Consider the following 20,392-nt stretch of genomic DNA (forward strand, 5'->3'; position numbering starts at 1 on the left):
TCTCTGTAATAATAAAACAGTACCTGTACTTGATCCCAACTAAGATATAATTACCCCTTATTGGGGCAGAACAGCCCTATTGGGTTTATTTCATGGTTAAATGATTCCCTTTTCTCTGTAATAATAAAACAGTACCTGTACTTGATCCCAACTAAGATATAAATAAATAGTCGCGGGCGTCAATGCTAAGGTGCATGAGTTATGATGAGAGAGTGAATCAGACTTAAATTGTTCAATTATTATATTTTGGAAATATTTCTTAGGGGAAAGTTTTTGGTTTTTTTTAATTTGAGCTTAAAAATTAATAAATTGATCTCCTCATATTTGTATCAAATGTGTAATCAGTTCACTATAAAAAGTTACCTTTTGTGGTCCTCAAAGGGGTTGTTGTCTCTGTAAATAAAAGGAAATTGACTTCTTAATGGTTAAGAGAGAATCTGTCAAATTTGAGAATCTTTCAAAAGATTCGAGAAACGACGTGAAAAAAATTGGCTTTTGTGAAATTTTTCTTTGACATGTGCAAGTTTTTTTTTCTCTGCGTTTTAACGTGCACAACAATTTTTTTTTTTTTTTTTACGCAGGTGACCATTTTTTGTCTCTCTGTGAATTTTGTCGTAGCGCATTTTGGACGCCCATTTTGCAAAACAATCTGCCAGTGGTGAAATTCACAGTGAATCCATGGCTGGCGTATGGTGATGGGTAAAATAATTCATGAGGCATGGATTCATGGCAAATTTCACATTTCGCCATTGGCGGGTTTTTTTGCAAAACGGATGTCTAAATTTGTTGCGGAAAAATTAGCCACGTGACAATTTTTGGGGCGTGTCCTGTGTCCCATTTTTATACACGCCACCCAAAAAATGTTGCTTTTTTTTCTCCGGCGTTTCGCAAATCTTTTCTAAGATTAGCTAATTTTTTGGCAAAGCGAAACTGGTGAGATTCGCTCATCACTACTGGCAAGTTATTTCACCCATCCCTACTTATTAATATAGATTGTAAGCTCTATGGGGCAGGGACCTCCATCCTCTTGTGTCTTTGACTCTTACCCTCCCATATAGATTGTAAGCTCTATGGGGCAGGGACCTCCATCCTCTTGTGTCTTTGACTCTTATCTTATTGCAACTTGTATTTATCTGTATTTATTGTTATACTGTGTATTTATCTATTATTATCTTAATAACCCCCTGTTTGTATTAATGAATTCTACTGTACAGCGCTGGGTACATAAGCAGCACTTTATATATATAAAGATATACATACCTACATACATACAATATTGAATGAAAAACATATTCATCATACTATGTAGCTACCATATTCCTGGTAATATGCACACACTTTCTTTCATTATTATAATGTGAAAAGATTGAATTTTAAAAAACCCTAATCACAGAAAAAAAATCGAAACATTTTCCACTCAGTTTTCTGAGAAGGAATAAAATAATGGGGTTTTGGAGGTGACCAAAGGGCTGATTTACTAACCCACGAATCCGACCCGAATTGGAAAAGTTCCGACTTGAAAACGAACATTTTGCGACTTTTTCGTATGTTTTGCGATTTTTTCGGCGTCTTTACGAATTTTTCGTTACCAATACGATTTTTGCGTAAAAACGCGAGTTTTTCGTAGCCTTTACGAAAGTTGCGTAAAATCTTGCGATTTTTCCGTAGCGTTAAAACTTACGCGAAAAGTTGCGCCTTTTTCGTAGCGTTAAAACCTAAAAAGTGCGAAGTTTCGCATAAGTTTTAACGCTACGAAAAAAGCGCAACTTTTTGCGCAAGTTTTAACGCTACGAAAAATCGCAAGATTTTACGCAACTTTCGTAATGGCTATGAAAAACTTGCGTTTTTACGCAAAAATCGTATTGGTAACGAAAAATTCGTAAAGACGCCGAAAAAATCGCAAAAAATACGAAAAAATCGCAAAATACCGATCTTTACGAAAAAAATGCAATCGGACTCATTTCGACCCGTTCGTGGGTTAGTAAATGTGCCCCCAAGTGTTCTTGTCACAAATAGGCAAACTGACTCAGGTTAATGGGATGTGTTCAAAATATTTTGAAATTTAATGTTTTTTTTTTATCAAGTCAATTTTATAAACATAAACATAGAATAATATGATTTTCAGGCAATTACATTTTTCGCCACAAGTAAACAAAATCAAGTTTTCGCAATTTGAGTTTTCCCTTACATATGTGACATTTACGTTTAAGAAAAGCTTGTTCTTGGTAAAAAAAAAATAATTTTTTTTAATAATAATAGACTCTAATCTGATTAATCTCTAATTCGTTGTTTTACCTTTTGTAGTTGTAGTTTCCATGGGGGTTGTTGTCACTGATGTGGTTTCTGTAAAGAAAACAAATCAACCTTTTCCTCAAAATTAATATTAAGACATTTGTGAGCAGCTCTAACTATATAACTATACTCTGAATTCTGATGGGGACATTCCCATTCTAAGGGGCCCATTTACTTACTCACGAACGGGCCGAATGCGTCCGATTGCGTTTTTTTCGTAATGATCGGTATTTTGCGATTTTTTCGGAAAATTATTGCGACTTTTTCGTTACCAATACGATTTTTGCGGAAAAACGCGAGTTTTTCGTAGCCATTCCGAAAGTTGCTATTTTTTCGTAGCGTTAAAACTTGCGCAAAAAGTTGCGATTTTTTTCGTAGTGTTAAAACTTGCGCAAAACGTCGCGCCTTTTAAGTTTTAACGCTACGAAAAAAGCGCAACTTTCGGAATGGCTACGAAAAACTCGCGTTTTTTCGCGCAAATCGTATTGGTAACGAAAAAGTCGTGATAATTTCCGAAAAGTCGTAAAGGCGCAGAAAAAATCGCAAAAAATACGAAAAAGGCGCAAAATGTTCGTTTTCCAATCGGAATTTTTCCAATTCGGTCGGAATTCGTGTCTTAGTAAATCAGCCCCTAAGTAGTGATGAGTAGTGATGAGCGAATCTGTCCCATTTTGCCGAAAAATTAGCGAATCCTTCAATAGATTCAAAAAACAGTGAAAATGTCAAAAAAAATTGTTGCACGGTCGCATTAAAAAATCACATGCAACAAAAAAGTCATTCGACACCCGTGTTTTGCAAATTCACCGTTTCACAAATTTTTCTGTAGTTTCTCAAAGTTTTCAGCAAACAGAAACTGGTCAGATTCACTCATCACTAGCGACTCGCTATCTTGAAACACTGGGGACTCGTACCAAGGCATGAAAATAAACACCTTAAGAAGAAGTAATATAAATGGATTGAAATCATAAAATCATAAAAATGCAACGGGAAAATAAGCTGCAGTCACTATTAATTACAAATTGAACATGATGTACCAATAATCTTACCAATAATCACATTAGGAAATCCAGGAGTCAGATCATTCACTTGGAAAGCCCAGCGCCCAGGAAAGCCAACGTTACTTGTGGATGAGATGTTAATAATGGAAGGAGACAATGACCCGGGTATCACATAGCAAGCCATGGTGCCACCACAGTTAAGACCAGCCTATGGGGAACACAATATCTATTAACTCTAAGGGACAAATTAGCACCTGGGAAGCTGCCCATAACCAAACGAATTTTATGGCGAAGCAAAACGAGACAGATTCACTCATCACTACCAACAAATGTATTTGTAGCTGTAATATTGGTGTGTAGGCGCCATCTCAGTGCATTGTGCCTGAGTCTGAGCTTTCAGCCAGCGCTACACATTAGAACTGCTTTCAGCTAACCTATTGTTTCTCCTACTCCCATGTAACTGGAGGAGTCCCAAGACGGACTTGGATTTCTTACTATTGAGTGCTATTCTGATACCTACTGGGAGCTGCTATCTTGCTCCCTTCCCATTGTTCTTCTGATCGGCTGCTAGGGGTGAGGGGGGGATATCACTCCAACTTGCAGCGCAGCAGTAAAGTGTGCCTGAGTCTGAGCTTTCAGAAGGAGCCAGCACTACCCATTAGAACTGCTTTCAGCTAACCTATTGTTTCTCCTACTCCCATGTAACTGGAGGAGTCCCAAGCTGGACTTGGATTTCTTACTATTGAGTGCTATTCTGATACCTACTGGGAGCTGCTATCTTGCTCCCTTCCCATTGTTCTGCTGATCGGCTGCTGGGGGAGGGAGGGGGGGGGATATCACTCCAACTTGCAGTGCAGCAGTGAAGTGTGCCTGAGTCTGAGCTTTCAGCCAGTGCTACACATTAGAACTGCTTTCAGCTAACCTATTGTTTCTCCTACTCCCATGTAACTGGAGGAGTCCCAAGCCGGACTTGGATTTCTTACTATTGAGTGCTATTCTGATACCTACTGGGAGCTGCTATCTTGCTCCCTTCCCATTGTTCTGCTGATCGGCTGCTGGGGGGGAGGGGGGGATATCACTCCAACTTGAAGCTCAACAGTAAAGTGAGACTGAAGTTTATCAGAGCACAGGTCACATGGCTGTGGCACCCTGGGAAATGAAGAATATGGCTAGCCCCATGGAAAAAAAGAGATTATAATGCAGGATTCTGCTGAAGAAGCTCTATTAACTGATGGGTAAAAAAAAATCATGTTTTCCCATGACAGTATTCCTTTAAGAACAATAAGCTTTCAATGCATAGTTTTCTGCTTACACAAATATCATAATAAGAATGTATTTGTTCCGCTCAAAATATTCCTCCTAAATGCATTACCCATGGGTTCATACTTAGTAGTTCACTGTTAGAAGTTCAGCTACAAATGAGTAGTTACAGTTGGGATAACAAATTATAAACAAAGAAGTAAAAAACACATTTCCATTGTTACCAAAGCAGCTGTACCCCCAAGTCCTGTCGCACTCGATCCACCACCACTAGTGCCAGTTGTCCACTCAATTTCTCCATAGTTAAACATGACAAAGGTAAGATTTCCATCAGTAGGAAGCACAGCCTGAAATGTGTCCCCCTAAAAGTAAAGTTATTGTCAGTAACAGGGATTCTTTCAGGAAAGGGCAACATTTTCTTTATAATCAAAAAAATAAAAAAAATAAAAAAGCACTAACTAAAAAAAAATAAATGTGCAAATATGAGCAAAGTGTGAATTTTTCATTTTGTCGCACAAATAAAAGTGTCAAAACCCCCAGAAAACCTCTAAAAGCACAAAGCAAAGAAAGATTAGCCAACTGAAAAATTACAGCTGTCAATATATAGGGGCTCATTTTTTGAAATCTGCCCATTTGGCAGTAACCCACAGCAACCAATCAGTGATTAGCTTTTTCTAGTCAGATGCAGGTAGAACAATGAATATATGAATCAACAATTTGATTGGTTGACATTAGTGATGAGCAAATTTTTCCCGTTGACTTCACCGGAAACTTTGCAAATCATTGAAAAGATTTTGCAAAATAATTGCAAATGTGTGGTGCATCAAAAAATAATTGTTGCACGCATTATTTTTTTGACACAAAAAAAGGCACGTGTGACTTTTTTGACGCATGTAACTAATTTTTTTTACACGGGCAACAATTTTTTGCAGGAAAGTGAATTTTTACACATCTGATTATGTCGCCTGTTTCGCGAAATAATTTGCCAGTGGCCAAATGTGAATTATTTCGCCCATCTCAAGTTGCCATACTGTAGGTTACTGTCCATGAGCAAATTTGGTCAGTGTTGATAAATAAATAAAAACTACTCCGATTGTGACAACTTTTAAACATGGCACATTTGTCACAGTTTGACGCTTCATAAATAGCAAAGAAATCAGGGTTTTTTTCCACAAAAAAATACGAATTGTCAGGAGTTTTCCTTATAATACCCTACAATGCAGGGAGATTCCATTCTATGAACAATAGGACCGCCATTCTCTGACTATGCATTTGCACAGTTTTTTTTTAACTGAACTGCAAAAAAATTGTAATTAAACTTAATCACAATTTTTTCTTGATTATTAGCCTATATTCATGAGAAAACCCAAATCAGAAAAACATTATTTCATTCTTTTTTTATAAATTCTACTTAATACAAAAAGCTGGAATGTTGAAAGAACACAGCTGAATTTTTTCATTCTAATTTAAAAAAAAAAAAAATTAAATGACAAAGCTCGAAAATTGTACAATTGTACAATTTAAAAAAAATTTGAGATTTCATTTTTCTCTCATAATTTTCATGAATTACAGAAACAGTACTATCTGATATAGTGATGAGCAAATCTCTCCCCCACTTTGCTGAAGAATTCCTGAATATTTCGTGAAACGGTGAAAATGTCTTACTTCTGTCAGATACTTTACTCCAAGGTAACAATTGTTAGCTGGATTTTATACTGGAGGGTATAAACAGATGTTCTTTTGCATGGGGGTTTGAAGTAGTTAAGACTATTGTGGGTTTATGAAAAAAAAGGCAAAATGACAAAGATTCTTTTGTTTTTACCTTCAAGAGTACTAGAGCGTTTCTTATGCCAACAATTAGGGGCAATTTACTTGATTATAAATAATAAAACTTGATTTTTTTGGATTTATATATTCTTTTTAAACCACGAATAAATTCTAGGGATGCACTGTATCGAGGATTCGGTTTGGGATTCAGCCAAGATTCAGTCTTTTTCAGCAGGATTCAGATTCAGCCAAATCCACACTCCTGGCCAAAATGAATCCGAATCCTAAAAATCACATGACATTTTGTCATGTAAACACGGAAGTTGAAAAGTTTTTCCAAAATTTTCAGACATTTAACCCTTCCAAAACCTTATTAGCATAAGCTAATTAGGATTTGGATTTGGATTGTTATTTGGACGAATCCTTTACAAAGGATTTGGGGGTTCAGATGAATCCAAACAAGTGGATTCGGTGCATCCATACTAAACTTATTTCCACGAATTGCATTTATCAAAAAAAAACAAAAAAGCATGAATGAAAACATTTTTGCAAAAACCATTAGTTTTTTGACCATGTGTCAGGATCAGCCGGGATTCGAATACCACTTGGGGTGTTCCTGACGGCATGCATTTGCCTCTATAGCCACTGGAGGCATTTTGGGCTCTGTCGGTTTCTTCTCTTGTCTACTTTCTGTCTGCTCCCTTTCCTCCGCCCACCTCATTAACCTCATGTGTTTCCCATCTCCTAATCTTCACCCTTTATAAGCCTTTCCCTGACCATTGCCCCTTGCTTGGTCATTAATTGTTTCTCGTGACCCTGCCTCCGTGTTCCCTGTTCCTGTGTCTATTCTTGTTCTCGCTGGTTCCAAGCTCCAGTTCCGTGTCCTGATCCTGCCTTCTGCCTTGTTCCTGAGCCCTTCCTAGTTCTGCCTTGATTTCCCGGTTTTGACCTTGGCCTGTCCTTGACTTCACTTGACTGCCGCTTGCCCTGACCTTTTGCCTGTTTGGATTCTGCCTCTGCCTGCCGTGTTATATACGCAGTGTGTATTTCCATTGTGTGCACTGTTACGTCACTAGTGTTAAAGTTCTTCATTATCATCATGGCCTCTGACACCAGTTCTGTGATCTATGGTTACACTCCGGGTTACCCAGTCTTCAGGCCTTCCTGGTACTCCACGGCGTCTCCTCAGGGAGATCGTGACACCATGACCTGAAAACCTCTAAAACCATGAAGCAATTGTCACCATTTTGTTGCATAATAAATCATGGAAAAAAATGGTGGGGTTTTTTCAAAAGAAATTAGGGTTTTCTGCCCCTTTTAAACTGTTTCACATAAGACACGTAAGAAATGTAATATAACCAGTACCTTGTTGGAAGTAGATCCATAATAACTGACATTATTCCATGTTGCCACAAAGACCCATTTCGCAGAGAAGTTCTTATTAGGGAAATATCTCCTAATGTCAGTTGTAGCTTGGGACAGTAGTGTTGTGTTTGTGCTTTCCCGATAATAAATGTCACCTTGATTTATGTTGTACACGTCGGCCCAAAAGGGGGCAAGGAAAGGGTTCCCTAATGAACTGGTGACATTACTGGGAACGTACGATCCTATTGATGCATTAAACGACAACAGACCATTGTTGCTAACCTGTCGGGTAAGAAACACAATTTGTTAATGCATTTCGGTTTCAATAAAATTTGTACTGTGTATTCATCAAAACCAAAGAAATGATGAACCAAAATAGCTTAATGTTGAAAAAATGGTTTCGGGTTTGTGAGCTTAAAGCTGCCAAGTAGTGATGAGCAAATTTTGTTCGCCAGACATTAATTTGTTACAAATTTTTGCATTTCGGCATTGGCGTATTGTTTTTTGAAACTTCAGTGAAAATTCACCTCATGTAAAAAAAAAAAAAAGGCGCAGTCATGTAAAAATGGGTGCAGACACATCAAAATGGATGTGAGTGTAGCAAAAAAAGGTTTGTGGGCAACAAAAAAAAAGGTGCGATGACAAAAAAGTTGCGCAACAAACTCATTTTGCCAATTTTTTGCTGTTTCACAAATTTTCCTGTTGTTTTGCAACTTTTTTGGCAAAGCGAAATGGGACAGTTCAAAGCTCAAAGATTAAATCAAACAAATGGGCAAATCAGCAAAAGGACATTTTTCTATCACTCTCCATACTTAAAAATGTTCAAGGTCCCCCTATAATAATAATTATAATGATTCCTGACACTAAAGTAATGGGACAGATCTAGTGATGAGCGAATCTGTTCTGTTTTGATTCGGTGTAAAATTCGCGAAATCAACATGAAAATTTGCAAAATGTTGAAAAATCAGCGGAACGCATTTTCCGCTCAACTTTTTCTGTCACTCACGTCTTTTTTTTTGTATCCCGTCTCTTTTTTTACGTGACTACACCCATTTTTAGTGACCACGCCCATTTGCCATGCTCACACCCGTTTTGATACAACCACAACTTTCCAGCGGCGAAATGCGGAAATTTGCTGCAAATTAATGCCTGGCGAAAAAATTCAGGAATGTGAGAAAAATTTACATTTTTTATTTTGTCACACAAATAAGTGTCAAAAAGAAAAATTAGCCAATTGGAAACAGAGAGCTGTCATCAACTTATACATGCGCTTGACAGCTTTTAAATGGCAACTTTTTACTTTTTTTACTTTCAAAAATTATGTTTCCCCCCCCCCATATATTATATTTTTGCACAAAAAAGTACAAATGGTAAAAAAAAAAATAAAGCAAAGGTCAGGAGTTTTCCTAATAATATGCTACGTGACCGGGAGATTCCATTCTATGAACAATAGGACCACAGTTTTATGACTAAGAATCCTTGTTTTTCAAAATGTATGCACAGATACAACAGTTTTTCAGAACCGAATCACAAAAAAATTGTAATTAATATCCTGGTGCTGTATAAATAACATTATGAAAAAAATTAGAATTAGGAAGAACAGAACTCTGCAAACCCCCTACTTACTTACATACAATGATGAAAAGGCCATTCCAAAAACAGGGATTTTCATTGAGAGCTGTATTGGCCCTGATCCACCATCATCACTTTTTGGGTTGATGGTATCAAGTCCCGGGCCATATGGATAGAGAAGAGCTGAGGGGGATAAGAATATCAACACAGGTAGGTATGGATAACTGACAGTTAGGAAGGAAGGTAGGAACATACGTAAGATTCAAATTTGGAGACAGGGCCACCTCAAATGTTGCTACTGATGTTTTTATGGGTTAGACTGTGTTTTTAACCAATTTTGCCCCTTGATTTATGGTAATAAAAACATTTTTCTTTTTAACCTTGTGAGCAGTAGTAATATACTAAACAGGGGTTTAGTTCATATAAATTTAGCATTGTTGGTGAAATAGTAAAATATGTACAGCCCGTTAAGTTATTATGTGGGGGTAAAGTAGGCTCAACTCTTTTGTTTATTGAGGTTAAGAAGATGTTTCGTTATGGAGGAATTTGAGGTGGAATTTTTGGGGGAGAAAACTTTAAGACAGCAGGGAACATGTAGGTTTGGTGAAAAGACCCAGTCTCTGTAGGACAGTGATCCCCAACCAGTGGCTTGGGGGCAACATGTTGCTCACCACCTTCTTTGATGTTGCTCCCAGTGGCCTCAAAGCAGATCTTCATTCTTGAATTTCTAATTTGGAGGCATAAAGACCATGGGTACTACCAAAGAGAGCCTCCTGAAGTCTGCCAATCTACATAGGGGCTACAAAATAACCATTTTTTTTTGGTCACCTCCAGGAACTTTTTTTCATGCTTGTGTTGCTCCCCAACTTTTTTTTATATTTAAATGTTGCTCACAGGTTAAAAAGGTTGGGGATCCCTGCTGTAGGGAATGGAAAAGACTTCATTGAAACAAAAGGGAAGACATCTAATGTTCTTTGGAGGAATGACGTACCCTTACAATGTCCCACTGCTCCCATTATATCTCTAAAATATTTGGGACAAGCTTTAGAACAAGCCATGATTCAGCAATGAGAATGCTGCATAGCAACACTACATTAGTCATTATGTTATCAAAAACACAGTGATTATTGTAATTAATAACGATAAGTAGAAGTTCCCCATCATCAACCTAAGGAGATGGGTAGCTGAGAGTAGATCAAAGGAAAGGAGGAGACAACAAAGGCCTCATTGGTGGATGTAACCCAGAGGGAAGAGTGATGCCAAGGCCTTGATAGAAAATAGCCTGGTGGCAATACCCTGTGTGAGGGCAGATTATGTGGTGTTATGAGGAGGCAAGTTTGCTAGATGAGCAATTTGAGCTCCAGTGAGAAGAATAGTGGGGCCAGTTTATCCTTTGTAGGAATAAAGCAGCCTCTATTTCTTATGGAGGCTGATTAGTAGAAGGTCACAAAAGTCTAACCAGGAAAGGATGATGGTATAATTCCTAGCCTTTCTCTTTGAATAAGCAGCAAAGGCAGTTATTCCCTCTAGCACCACCAGTATTCACCATTGATAAGGCAGACATTTATGCTTAAGGATGGACAGAGTAGGTTCCAGTACAGCGAGGCATATAGCAAACCTTCCTTCTGATGCTATTTGTGATGTTTATCTTTGGCTTTTTTTGCCCACCCTAGAGGTCATCTCAAATTCATTGAACTAGTTGGTATTCCCAGATACCGGTGCTGGAATTGTGTAGGGACTTTATTATTTATTAGCATTCTTTCAGGGGTAGGGGGTTCAATAGTTTTAAATCCAGGAACTTTTGTGTTGTAATACTGGAGCTTTCTTTTGCTCCTTTGCACTCCTGAGAGGTAAAAAATGAATATAGAGAATACGAGAGAAAGGTGGATTGAGGAGCAGACTGAGGGATGGTGATATAATATCAATATATATATATATATATACAGTATATATATATATATATATATATATATATATATATATATATATATATATATATATATATATATTAAATAAAGGGGGGGTAATATCATATAAGCTGGGGTTGTGCTGTGTTATGATACATAATACGCAGACAGGGGACTGTGTTTGCAGAAGCAGAATTGCCGGCCGAGAAGATTTATATGTACTATTTTCATTTTGGGGTCCCTACAGGAAACATACTTTGGGTAATCTCTCATCTCCATTTGGCATCAAACTGTTCAGTACATGGCAATAGCAAAATGACATTGCTTTTAAGTGGGCAAACAGAAAGTGTTGGTGGGTGAGGTTTATAATAACACTGACTGTGGCTTATAAATGTGGGTGGGGCTTATAATAACACTGGCTGTGGCTTATAAATGTGGGTGGGGCTTATTTTGGCACACCATCCTACACGCTATTACTGTAGCATCCCTCCACTTTTTTTCAACCCAATTCCAGATACGATAACCAACCGTGCAGCATAATGAGATCTTTGGTAATATATGAAGATGTTCATTACCATTTCCGTATGTGACTTGTACTGAGTTCAAAGCTAGGGCGAAAAAAGAAGGAAAAAAAAGGTTAGTGTTAATGTTACTTTGCACTAATTTGTTCTGCCTATAGGGCTCATTTATCATAACAAGGCAAAGTGCAACAAAAGGTCTGTACCTCACAAAGGTGTATTGCATCTTACAGCAGCCCCTTTGGTATTTTCCAGAATCCACAGATTGCCAGTTTGGGCCTTTGGGCTGCCCCTACAACAATCACCAGTTTGTGTGTTTTCCCCTCTCTATGGAGAGCTGGGGATGCAAGGTTTTGGGGAACCCCGTATTTAATGGAAAACTATTTTTAATCCAGTGAATGGTTAAAGGCACGATCTCCGCCTACCAATACTGCAAGAGAAAGTTCTCCCTCTGTGGGTTCTAGATTGGGGAATAATTTGGCACCTACTGTATTATGTGCCACGGCACTTGTGAAGATCAACATTTGAACCCTTATATCTGGCCTCTTTATAGTTTTACTGATAAACTTTAAAATGAAAGAAACCTGATTTACTTTGTTCTATGAAACTGCATTATTCTCAGTGATTAGTGATGAGTGAATCTGTCCCGTTTCACTTCTCCATAAAATTCACGAAACGGCTAAAAATTCGCAAAACGCACGTGTAGCGCAATTTTTTTGTCGCCCACATCTATTTTTTGTCGTCCGTGGGTTTTGACGTGACCGCGCCCATTTTGACGCAACCACAGCCTTTTTTACGTGATCACAGCCATTTTTACTTGACCGCGCCCAGTTTGATGTGCAACAAAAAAATTCCCCAAATTCACTGTGGATCCATGCCTGGTGAAAAAATTCGCTCATCACTATAAGTGATGCCTTGATGGGCTAAAATATAAGAAAGTATAGAATGGAAGAGAAAAAAATTAAGCCAGATATTAATTTCCAGTTGATACCATTCAATTCTAGTGTCAGGCATTGGGCTGGACCAGTAAGCTGGTTTAGAAATTAAGAAAGAGACCAAAAGAACTTGTTTAAATGGGATCTATGATCCAGACTGCTCAGGATCTAAGGTTTTCGATAATGTGAAGAACCTTGCTAATCAGTTTAAAAAGTTTAAATCATTAAAAAACCCAACAGGATTGCAAGGCTAGCTTAAGGACATCACCAAGCGAGCGGATCTTCTCCCGATATCCCCCACCTATGGTACCATCCCACCGGCGAACATGTAAGTCGCCGGTGGGATGGTACATGCTGCACAGGCAACTTCGGCAATTTGCCGAAATCACGCCGCCACGTGTGCCATCCCACCGCCGACTTACATGTTCGCCGGTGGGATGGCAGGTGATGGCAACTCGGGGAGATTAGTCACCCGCGAACAGGGAGTTTTGTCGCGGGCGACTAATCTCCCCATGTGCCAGAGCCCTAAGCCTTCTTCAGGTACAATGTACTGTTTTTATCACAGAAAAAAGGCAAATCCCTAAAAAAAGAATGTCTAAATAGGATCCTATTGAGAAAATTCTAGACATTGGGTTAAGATATGGGATATCTCATAGTAGGCACTTAGCAATGATAACATGGGGAACTCTAATTGGTCCATTAGCCTTAGGGTATTCATGAAGGAGTTTCCATTGGAATAGAGGAACTTAACCTGGACCTTCAGGGAATCCCACAAGGAATATAACTAATTAGAAAATAAATGACATGACTGGTAACACCAGTTTCACAAGTAAAATATTCTAGTTAATAAGAGGTTTTGTTTGTAGAGTTATTGAGAGAACCATGAATGACATTTGACTTTCATTTCCCTGATTAGGTACTAAAACCATTGTAATTAAAGAGATTATCTGTTGTTTGATGTATAAATGTGCCCCCCCTGGCTACACAGCAGGTTATTTACATACATTTTATTCAGAGCTCTGACACAAACACACAGCTTAGGGCAAAGACACACAGAGCTACTTAGTAGCAGCTACTTGTCACAGCTACTAAACCCCAGAAAATCCCCTGCCATAGACAATACTGAGAATTGCCCCTGCTAAAACACACGTAGAGACAATTATCAGTAAATAATCATCATTGTCTTTTTTAGTAGCCACATCAAGTAGCTGCTACTAGTAGCCCTGTGTGTCTTCACCCTTAAGGCAACATGTAAAGGAGAATTAGTAGTTTATTTCCAAATGAACCCAATAGACTTTAAAATCTGCAGAAGACAGTGGAAAAACTTCCATTTATTGATGGTGCCTAATTAGTCATCTTGTAGTTCTAGCTGCGAAGTTTCCGCTTTACAACTACAAGATGATTAATCAAGCACCATCAATAAGGCAGTGTCTTAAATTGCATTAAGGGGGAGGTTCATCTTCAGGTTTACTTTTGGTATGTTATAGAATGGTCTATTCTTATATTTTTTATTTTTTAAATGAATTGCCTTCTTCTCTTTCCAGTTTTCAAGTGGGGGGTCACTGACCCCGACAGCCAAAAACTATTGCTTTGTGAGGCCAGTTTTATTATTGTTGTTACTTCTTATGACTAATTTCTCTATTAAGGCCTTCCTCAATTCATATTCCTGTCTCTCTTTCAAACCACTGCCTGGTTGCTATGGAAAATTGGACCCTAGCAACCAGAGAGCTGTCAAAATTATGGGAGACTAAATAATTCTAAAGCTAAATAATTCAAAAATCTTCAATAACAAAAACCGATTGCAAACTGGGGCAGTTTGACTCATTTATGGGGGAATGGGGATCCAAAAAAACCCATAATCCGCCATGTTTTTGGCCCCCCTGGGAAGTGCAACCTGAGATATGGTCCTTACTCTGGCTCACTGCTTTGTAAGTGTCTTTATATCAATAAGTCTTTGTACTTACTCTTATCTAACTGAGTATATACAGATGTCTTTCAAATAGGAATATTGTGAGGATTCAGAGACAGGTGTTCTACCTTATGAACCTCCTACCTGAGCATTCAGGAGAAAAGATCCCTGTATTAAGAATAGTTGCCTACTTGTAATTTGCTATTTAGATGTATAGAGAAAACATTACTAGGGATGAGCAAATTGTTTTGACCCATACGGATTCATAGCAAAATTTGAGCAGAGAAAATATAATTCTGGAAAGAAAACTCCAGAAAAAAAATGGCCATTGACGCCAATGCATTAGGCATGAAGAAAAATGTGAAGAAATTCCCACTGACATAATTAATTCATTTGACGTGAAAAATAAAGTCTATTGACTAATGATCCATTGATAAATTTGCCCCATATTCTTTAAAGCAGTAGGAGCAATAATGTAATAACTGAAAGTGGAGAGAACAGAGGTTCTACTGACTCACCCAGCAGGAGAAGCCCAAGGATGGTGCTGAGGTCCATATTAAGAGCTGGACTGGCGCTCTGGTTACGTTCCAGACATACAGCCTCTGTCTTATCTAAACAAGGTGAAAAATACTTAGTTGTGGTTATGTCCTACCTGCTTCCTAAAGCCAAAGTTATTATGTAAAATAAAAAAAGAAAACCAAATTTACATTATAGAATATCTACATTATCATCTACTAAATATTTCTCAATACTATTCTGCATTTAACAACACCAACAATGAACCACCAGACTCGGATATACTCAAATGGACCAAATATACCGGAACTCTGGTTTTTCTCTTATACTAGCGACAACTATACCCTCATACTGTACATCAGGGGGCTCAAACTCAATTTACCTGGGGGCCGCAGGAGGCAAAGTCAGGATGAGGCTGGGCCGCATAAGGGATTTCACAAAAAAAAGTCGGGAGCTGCTGATTGCGGAAATGACGTTATGCCATCATAACGGTTATTATGGGAAGACGTTCTGTGTGCACAATTAGCTCCTTACGTCTTCCCATAATAACTGTTATGATGGCATAACGTCATTTCCGCAATCAGCAGCTCCCGCCCGCCGTGCCTTGCATTATCCCTTGAATCGCAATAAAAATCGCAATCCATTCATTCGGCGTTGGTGCGGGCCACAAAATATTGTACCGAGGGCCGCAAATGGCCCGCGGGCCGCGAGTTTGAGACCCCTGCTGTACATCCTAAATCCCCCCTCCCACAGTTAATAACTACTATCGGAGACAATATGGTAACACAGCCTCACATCTTCATATCTGGCGGGAATGTCCGGAACTAATAGACTTCTGGTTTGATTTGCTAAATTTGGGGATTAATATTGCCGTCCTATTAAAAGTAATGACTGCTTATCTCAGCTTGGGACTAAAGCCTCTGAGATTCCGCTACAAACCTTTAGTAGTGCATATTTTGAAAGCTGCAAGCTTTCTTTCTTTCCTTCCTTTCTTTCCTTACCCCTTTCTTTCTTTTCTTTACTTTCATTCCTTTCTTTTCCCTTCCTTTCCTTCCTTTCTTCCCTCTTTCTTTCCTTTCATTCCTTTCCTTTCTTTTCCCTTTCTTTCTTCCCTCTTTCTTTCCTTTCATTCCTTTCCTTTCTTTTCCCTTTTTCTTCCCTCTTTCTTTCCTTTCATTCCTTTCCTTTCTTTTCCCTTTCTTTCCTTCCTTTCTTTCCTCTTTCTTTCCTTTCTTCCTCTCTCTCTTTTCCCCTTTCTTTCCTTTCTTGCTTTCCCCTTTCTTTGCCTTCCCCTTTCTTTCCTTTTATTCCTTTCTTTCTTCCCCCTTTCTTTACTTTTCTTTCTTTCCCCTTTCTTTCCTTTCATTCCTTTCTTTCCTTCCTTTCTTTTTTCCCCCTTTCCTTCCTTTCTTTTCTTTCCCATTTCTTACCTCTTTCTTTCCTTTCTTTTTTCCCCCTTTTGTTCCTTTTCCCTTTCTTTCCTTACCCATTTCTTTCCTTCCGTTCTTTCCTCTTTCTTTACTTTCTTCCTTTCTCTCCTTCCTCTTTCTTTCCTTTCATTCCTTTCTTTCTTTCCTTTCTTTTCTTTCCCATTTCTTACCCCTTTTTCCCCTCTTTTTTTCCTTTCTTCCTTTCCCCTTTCTTTCTTTCTTTTCTTTCCTTTCATTCCTTTCCTTCCCCTTTCTTTTCTCTTTCTTTAATTCCTTCCAATTTTATTTTCACAAAGGTTTTGGGTTTATTTACGTTTCAAATAACTTTTTTGGACATTTAAGTTAAAAAAAACTGAATTACTGAAAGAATCCTTATCCGGAAAACCCCAGGTCCCAAGAATTCTGGATATCAGGTCTAATACCTGTAACAGGATGAACCCTTCAATTACAGATGATGTGTAAAATGAAATTCACCAAAAAACCAGTGTAAAGCTGTGTAGAATAAATGGAGAAGTTCACCATCCGAACGCCGTTATTTTACCAAAGTTCCAGTGGAAGAACAAACCTGTAAAAACATTGTGCTGATTTTGCACCATTTTTACTCGGCAAGGCCTGGCAATGTGGGGCAAAATTTGTGACCATTTTTAACACTGCATAATAAATCTGCCCCATAATGTGTTGTAACAACCTCCCATACAGTACTACAGATCTAAGGCACTATTGGTAACCATATCATAAGGCAACACCCCATGTAAATATAGCTGACCAATATTATTATAGATTACAAATTAAAGGTAAACAATAAATATCAATAATAACAATACAGCTTACTGTTACACAAAAAACAACTGATGTTACATCCTGTGGGGGAAAAAGTATTTAACGTGTATATTGAGAAAACCTCTTGTCGATCTATAAAACCTCTCTACTGCCCCCTCTATTTAATATGCTCAATAACCCCAAGCTGTAAGATTCAGCCGAGTTACAACTTCCTGAATATAATGCCTATAAACAAAAAGCTCCTGTAAACAAATCTTTTCATATAAATCTGAGAGGGTCTGAGAAACCCCTCCTGGGAAAGTACAAAGAACACTGTGACCACATCAATGCCAGTCTTTCATCTGTATGGGGCTTAAAGGCAAATGTCACCTATTGTCTATAAGGCAATGGCCCAACCCAATCTCATCCCTTTTAATCCCGTCTAATTGTCAGCGTAAATCCTTTATACTAACAAAATGACTAGATCCTACAACAGATTTTGACTTCCTGTCTCTTCAATAGAGATGGCGCTAGTAAATCTTCTAATGTCCTTTTCATCTAAGTGGAAAGGAGCTTTTCTATATATACGTATGTATGTGTATATATATATAGTGTATTCAAATATTGGATCTATTATCCAGAATGCTCAGGACCTAGGGTTTTCTAGATAAGGGGTCTTACGGTAATTTGGATCTCCATACCTTACATCTGCTAAAAAATAATTTAAACATTAAATTAACCCAATAGGACTGTTCTGCCCCCAATAAGGGTAATTATATCTTAGTTGGGATCAAGTACAGGTACTGTTTTATTATTACAGAGAAAAGGGAATCATTTAACCATTAAATAAACCCAATAGGGCTGTTCTGCCCCAATAAGGGGTAATTATATCTTAGCTGGGATCAAGTACAGGTACTGTTTTATTATTACAGAGAAAAGGGAATCATTTAACCATTAAATAAACCCAATAGGGCTGTTCTGCCCCCAATAAGGGGTAATTATATCTTAGTTGGGATCAAGTACAGGTACTGTTTTATTATTACAGAGAAAAGGGAATCATTTAACCATGAAATAAACCCAATAGGACTGTTCTGCCCCAATAAGGGGTAATTATATCTTAGTTGGGATCAAGTACAGGTACTGTTTTATTATTATAGAGAAAAGGGAATCATTTAACCATTAAATAAACCCAATAGGGCTGTTCTGCCCCCAATAAGGGGTAATTATATCTTAGTTGGGATCAAGTACAGGTACTGTTTTATTATTACAGAGAAAAGGGAATCATTTAACCATGAAATAAACCCAATAGGACTGTTCTGCCCCAATAAGGGGTAATTATATCTTAGTTGGGATCAAGTACAGGTACTGTTTTATTATTATAGAGAAAAGGGAATCATTTAACCATTAAATAAACCCAATAGGGCTGTTCTGCCCCCAATAAGGGGTAATTATATCTTAGTTGGGATCAAGTACAGCAGAGATTCCCAACCAGTGGCTCTTAAGCAACATGTTGCTCACCAACCCCTTGGATGTTGCTCTCAGTGCCCCCAAACCAGGTGCTTATTTTTTGAATTCCTGACTTGGTGACAAGTTTTAGTTGCATAAAACCCAGTTGTACTGCCAAACAGAGCCTCCTGTATAGGGACTACCAAATAGCCAATCACAGCCCATATTTGGCACCCTCATGAACCTATTTCACGGTTGTGTTGCTCCCCAACTCTTTTTACATTTGAGTGTGACTCATGGGTAAAAAAGGTTGGGGATCCCTTAAGTACAGGTATTGTTTTATTATTACAGAGAAAAGGGAATCATTTAACCATTAAATAAACCCAATAGGATTGTTCTGCCCCAATAAGGGGTAATTATATCTTAGTTGGGATCAAGTACAGGTACTGTTTTATTATTACAGAGAAAAGGGAATCATTTAACCATTAAATAAACCCAATAGGGCTGTTCTGTCCCAATAAGGGGTAATTATATCTTAGTTGGGATCAAGTACAGGTACTGTTTTATTATTACAGAGAAAAGGGAATCATTTAACCATGAAATAAACCCAATAGGGCTGTTCTGCCCCAATAAGGGGTAATTATATCTTAGTTGGGATCAAGTACAGGTACTGTTTTATTATTACAGAGAAAAGGGAATCATTTAACCATTAAATAAACCCAATAGGGCTGTTCTGCCCCAATAAGGGGTAATTATATCTTAGTTGGGATCAAGTACAGGTACTGTTTTATTATTACAGAGAAAAAGGAAATTATTTTTAAAAATCTGAGTTATAATCTGAGCTGACATTAACTTCTACATGTCCTCAACAGCTTTTAGATGGTGTATTTTTGGTTTTGAATTTGTTGCAGTTTTGTTGCATAATAAATAGCTAAATTAAACTCACCTAAGTTTTCTTTTTGTTTTAATAATTTATTGTGCATAAAGTGGCAATAATACCCGATATTCTACAGATAAAAGGAGTAAATAAATAAAATGCAGAGTTATTTCTTGTTCTTACCTGATGCGCAGTCAGACTGAAGGCTCCTCTCCTCTCACACCAAGAAGCGGATTTGATGTAAAACTACTCAACCCAGACAATATTGTTAAATCTTTCACTCGTGGGGCTGAGCAGCGACTGACAAGGAACAAGAAAATCAGGGTGTGGATGAATTCCTATCAAAGCAAGATTAACTTGTGCCTTAGGGTGTAACCACTTATCTGCTGCACTTAATTGTTTTTTTCCACAGTTATCTGCACTGAGATGTTTACTCAGAATATAGTTACTTAACTTCAATTTGCATTGAGTTAAAATAAAAAAAAAACACATAATTAGAAGATTTAGATAAATACCTACAGGACATTCCTAGATCTAAGCAATCACAGTGGAATCTAAAGACTGTTATTTAACATTTTATTCTTGAACCAACAAATGTATTTTTAACTTTAATATTGGTGTGTAGGCGCCATCTCAGTGCCTTGTGCCTGAGTCTGAGCTTTCAGCCAGCGCTACACATTAGAACTGCTTTCAGCTAACCTATTGTTTCTCCTACTCCCATGTAACTGGAGGAGTCCCAAGCCGGACTTGGATTTCTTACTATTGAGTGCTATTCTGATACCTACTGGGAGCTGCTATCTCACTCCCTTCCCATTGTTCTGCTGATCGGCTGCTGGGGGGG

General features: G+C 38.0%; 1 protein-coding gene across 42 annotated transcripts in view; it reads right to left on the reverse strand.

Moving 5' to 3' along the window:
- The window catches only part of LOC101731739 (cell wall protein DAN4), a 45,141-nt gene extending 25,262 nt beyond the window's left edge, over positions 1-19,879 (reverse strand). For 39 of the 42 annotated variants that reach the window (XM_031906179.1, XM_031906189.1, XM_031906207.1 and 36 more), the window contains exons 1-9: positions 19,735-19,879; positions 15,042-15,134; positions 11,737-11,769; positions 9,313-9,437; positions 7,683-7,964; positions 4,775-4,912; positions 3,339-3,498; positions 2,296-2,343; positions 364-393 (exon numbers count right to left, since the gene is read on the reverse strand). In XM_031906179.1, the coding sequence (XP_031762039.1) occupies positions 364-393; positions 2,296-2,343; positions 3,339-3,498; positions 4,775-4,912; positions 7,683-7,964; positions 9,313-9,437; positions 11,737-11,769; positions 15,042-15,078 (853 nt within the window). In that variant the 5' untranslated portion in view covers positions 15,079-15,134; positions 19,735-19,879. The remainder of the gene's footprint in view (positions 1-363; positions 394-2,295; positions 2,344-3,338; positions 3,499-4,774; positions 4,913-7,682; positions 7,965-9,312; positions 9,438-11,736; positions 11,770-15,041; positions 15,135-19,734) is intronic. The other 3 variants (XM_031906195.1, XM_031906185.1, XM_031906184.1) reach the window with 1 other exon arrangement.
- Between the last annotated feature and the right edge of the window lie 513 nt (positions 19,880-20,392).

This window comes from Xenopus tropicalis, chromosome 7, assembly GCF_000004195.4.
Source record: "Xenopus tropicalis strain Nigerian chromosome 7, UCB_Xtro_10.0, whole genome shotgun sequence".
In the NCBI taxonomy this organism is placed as follows: domain Eukaryota; kingdom Metazoa; phylum Chordata; class Amphibia; order Anura; family Pipidae; genus Xenopus; species Xenopus tropicalis.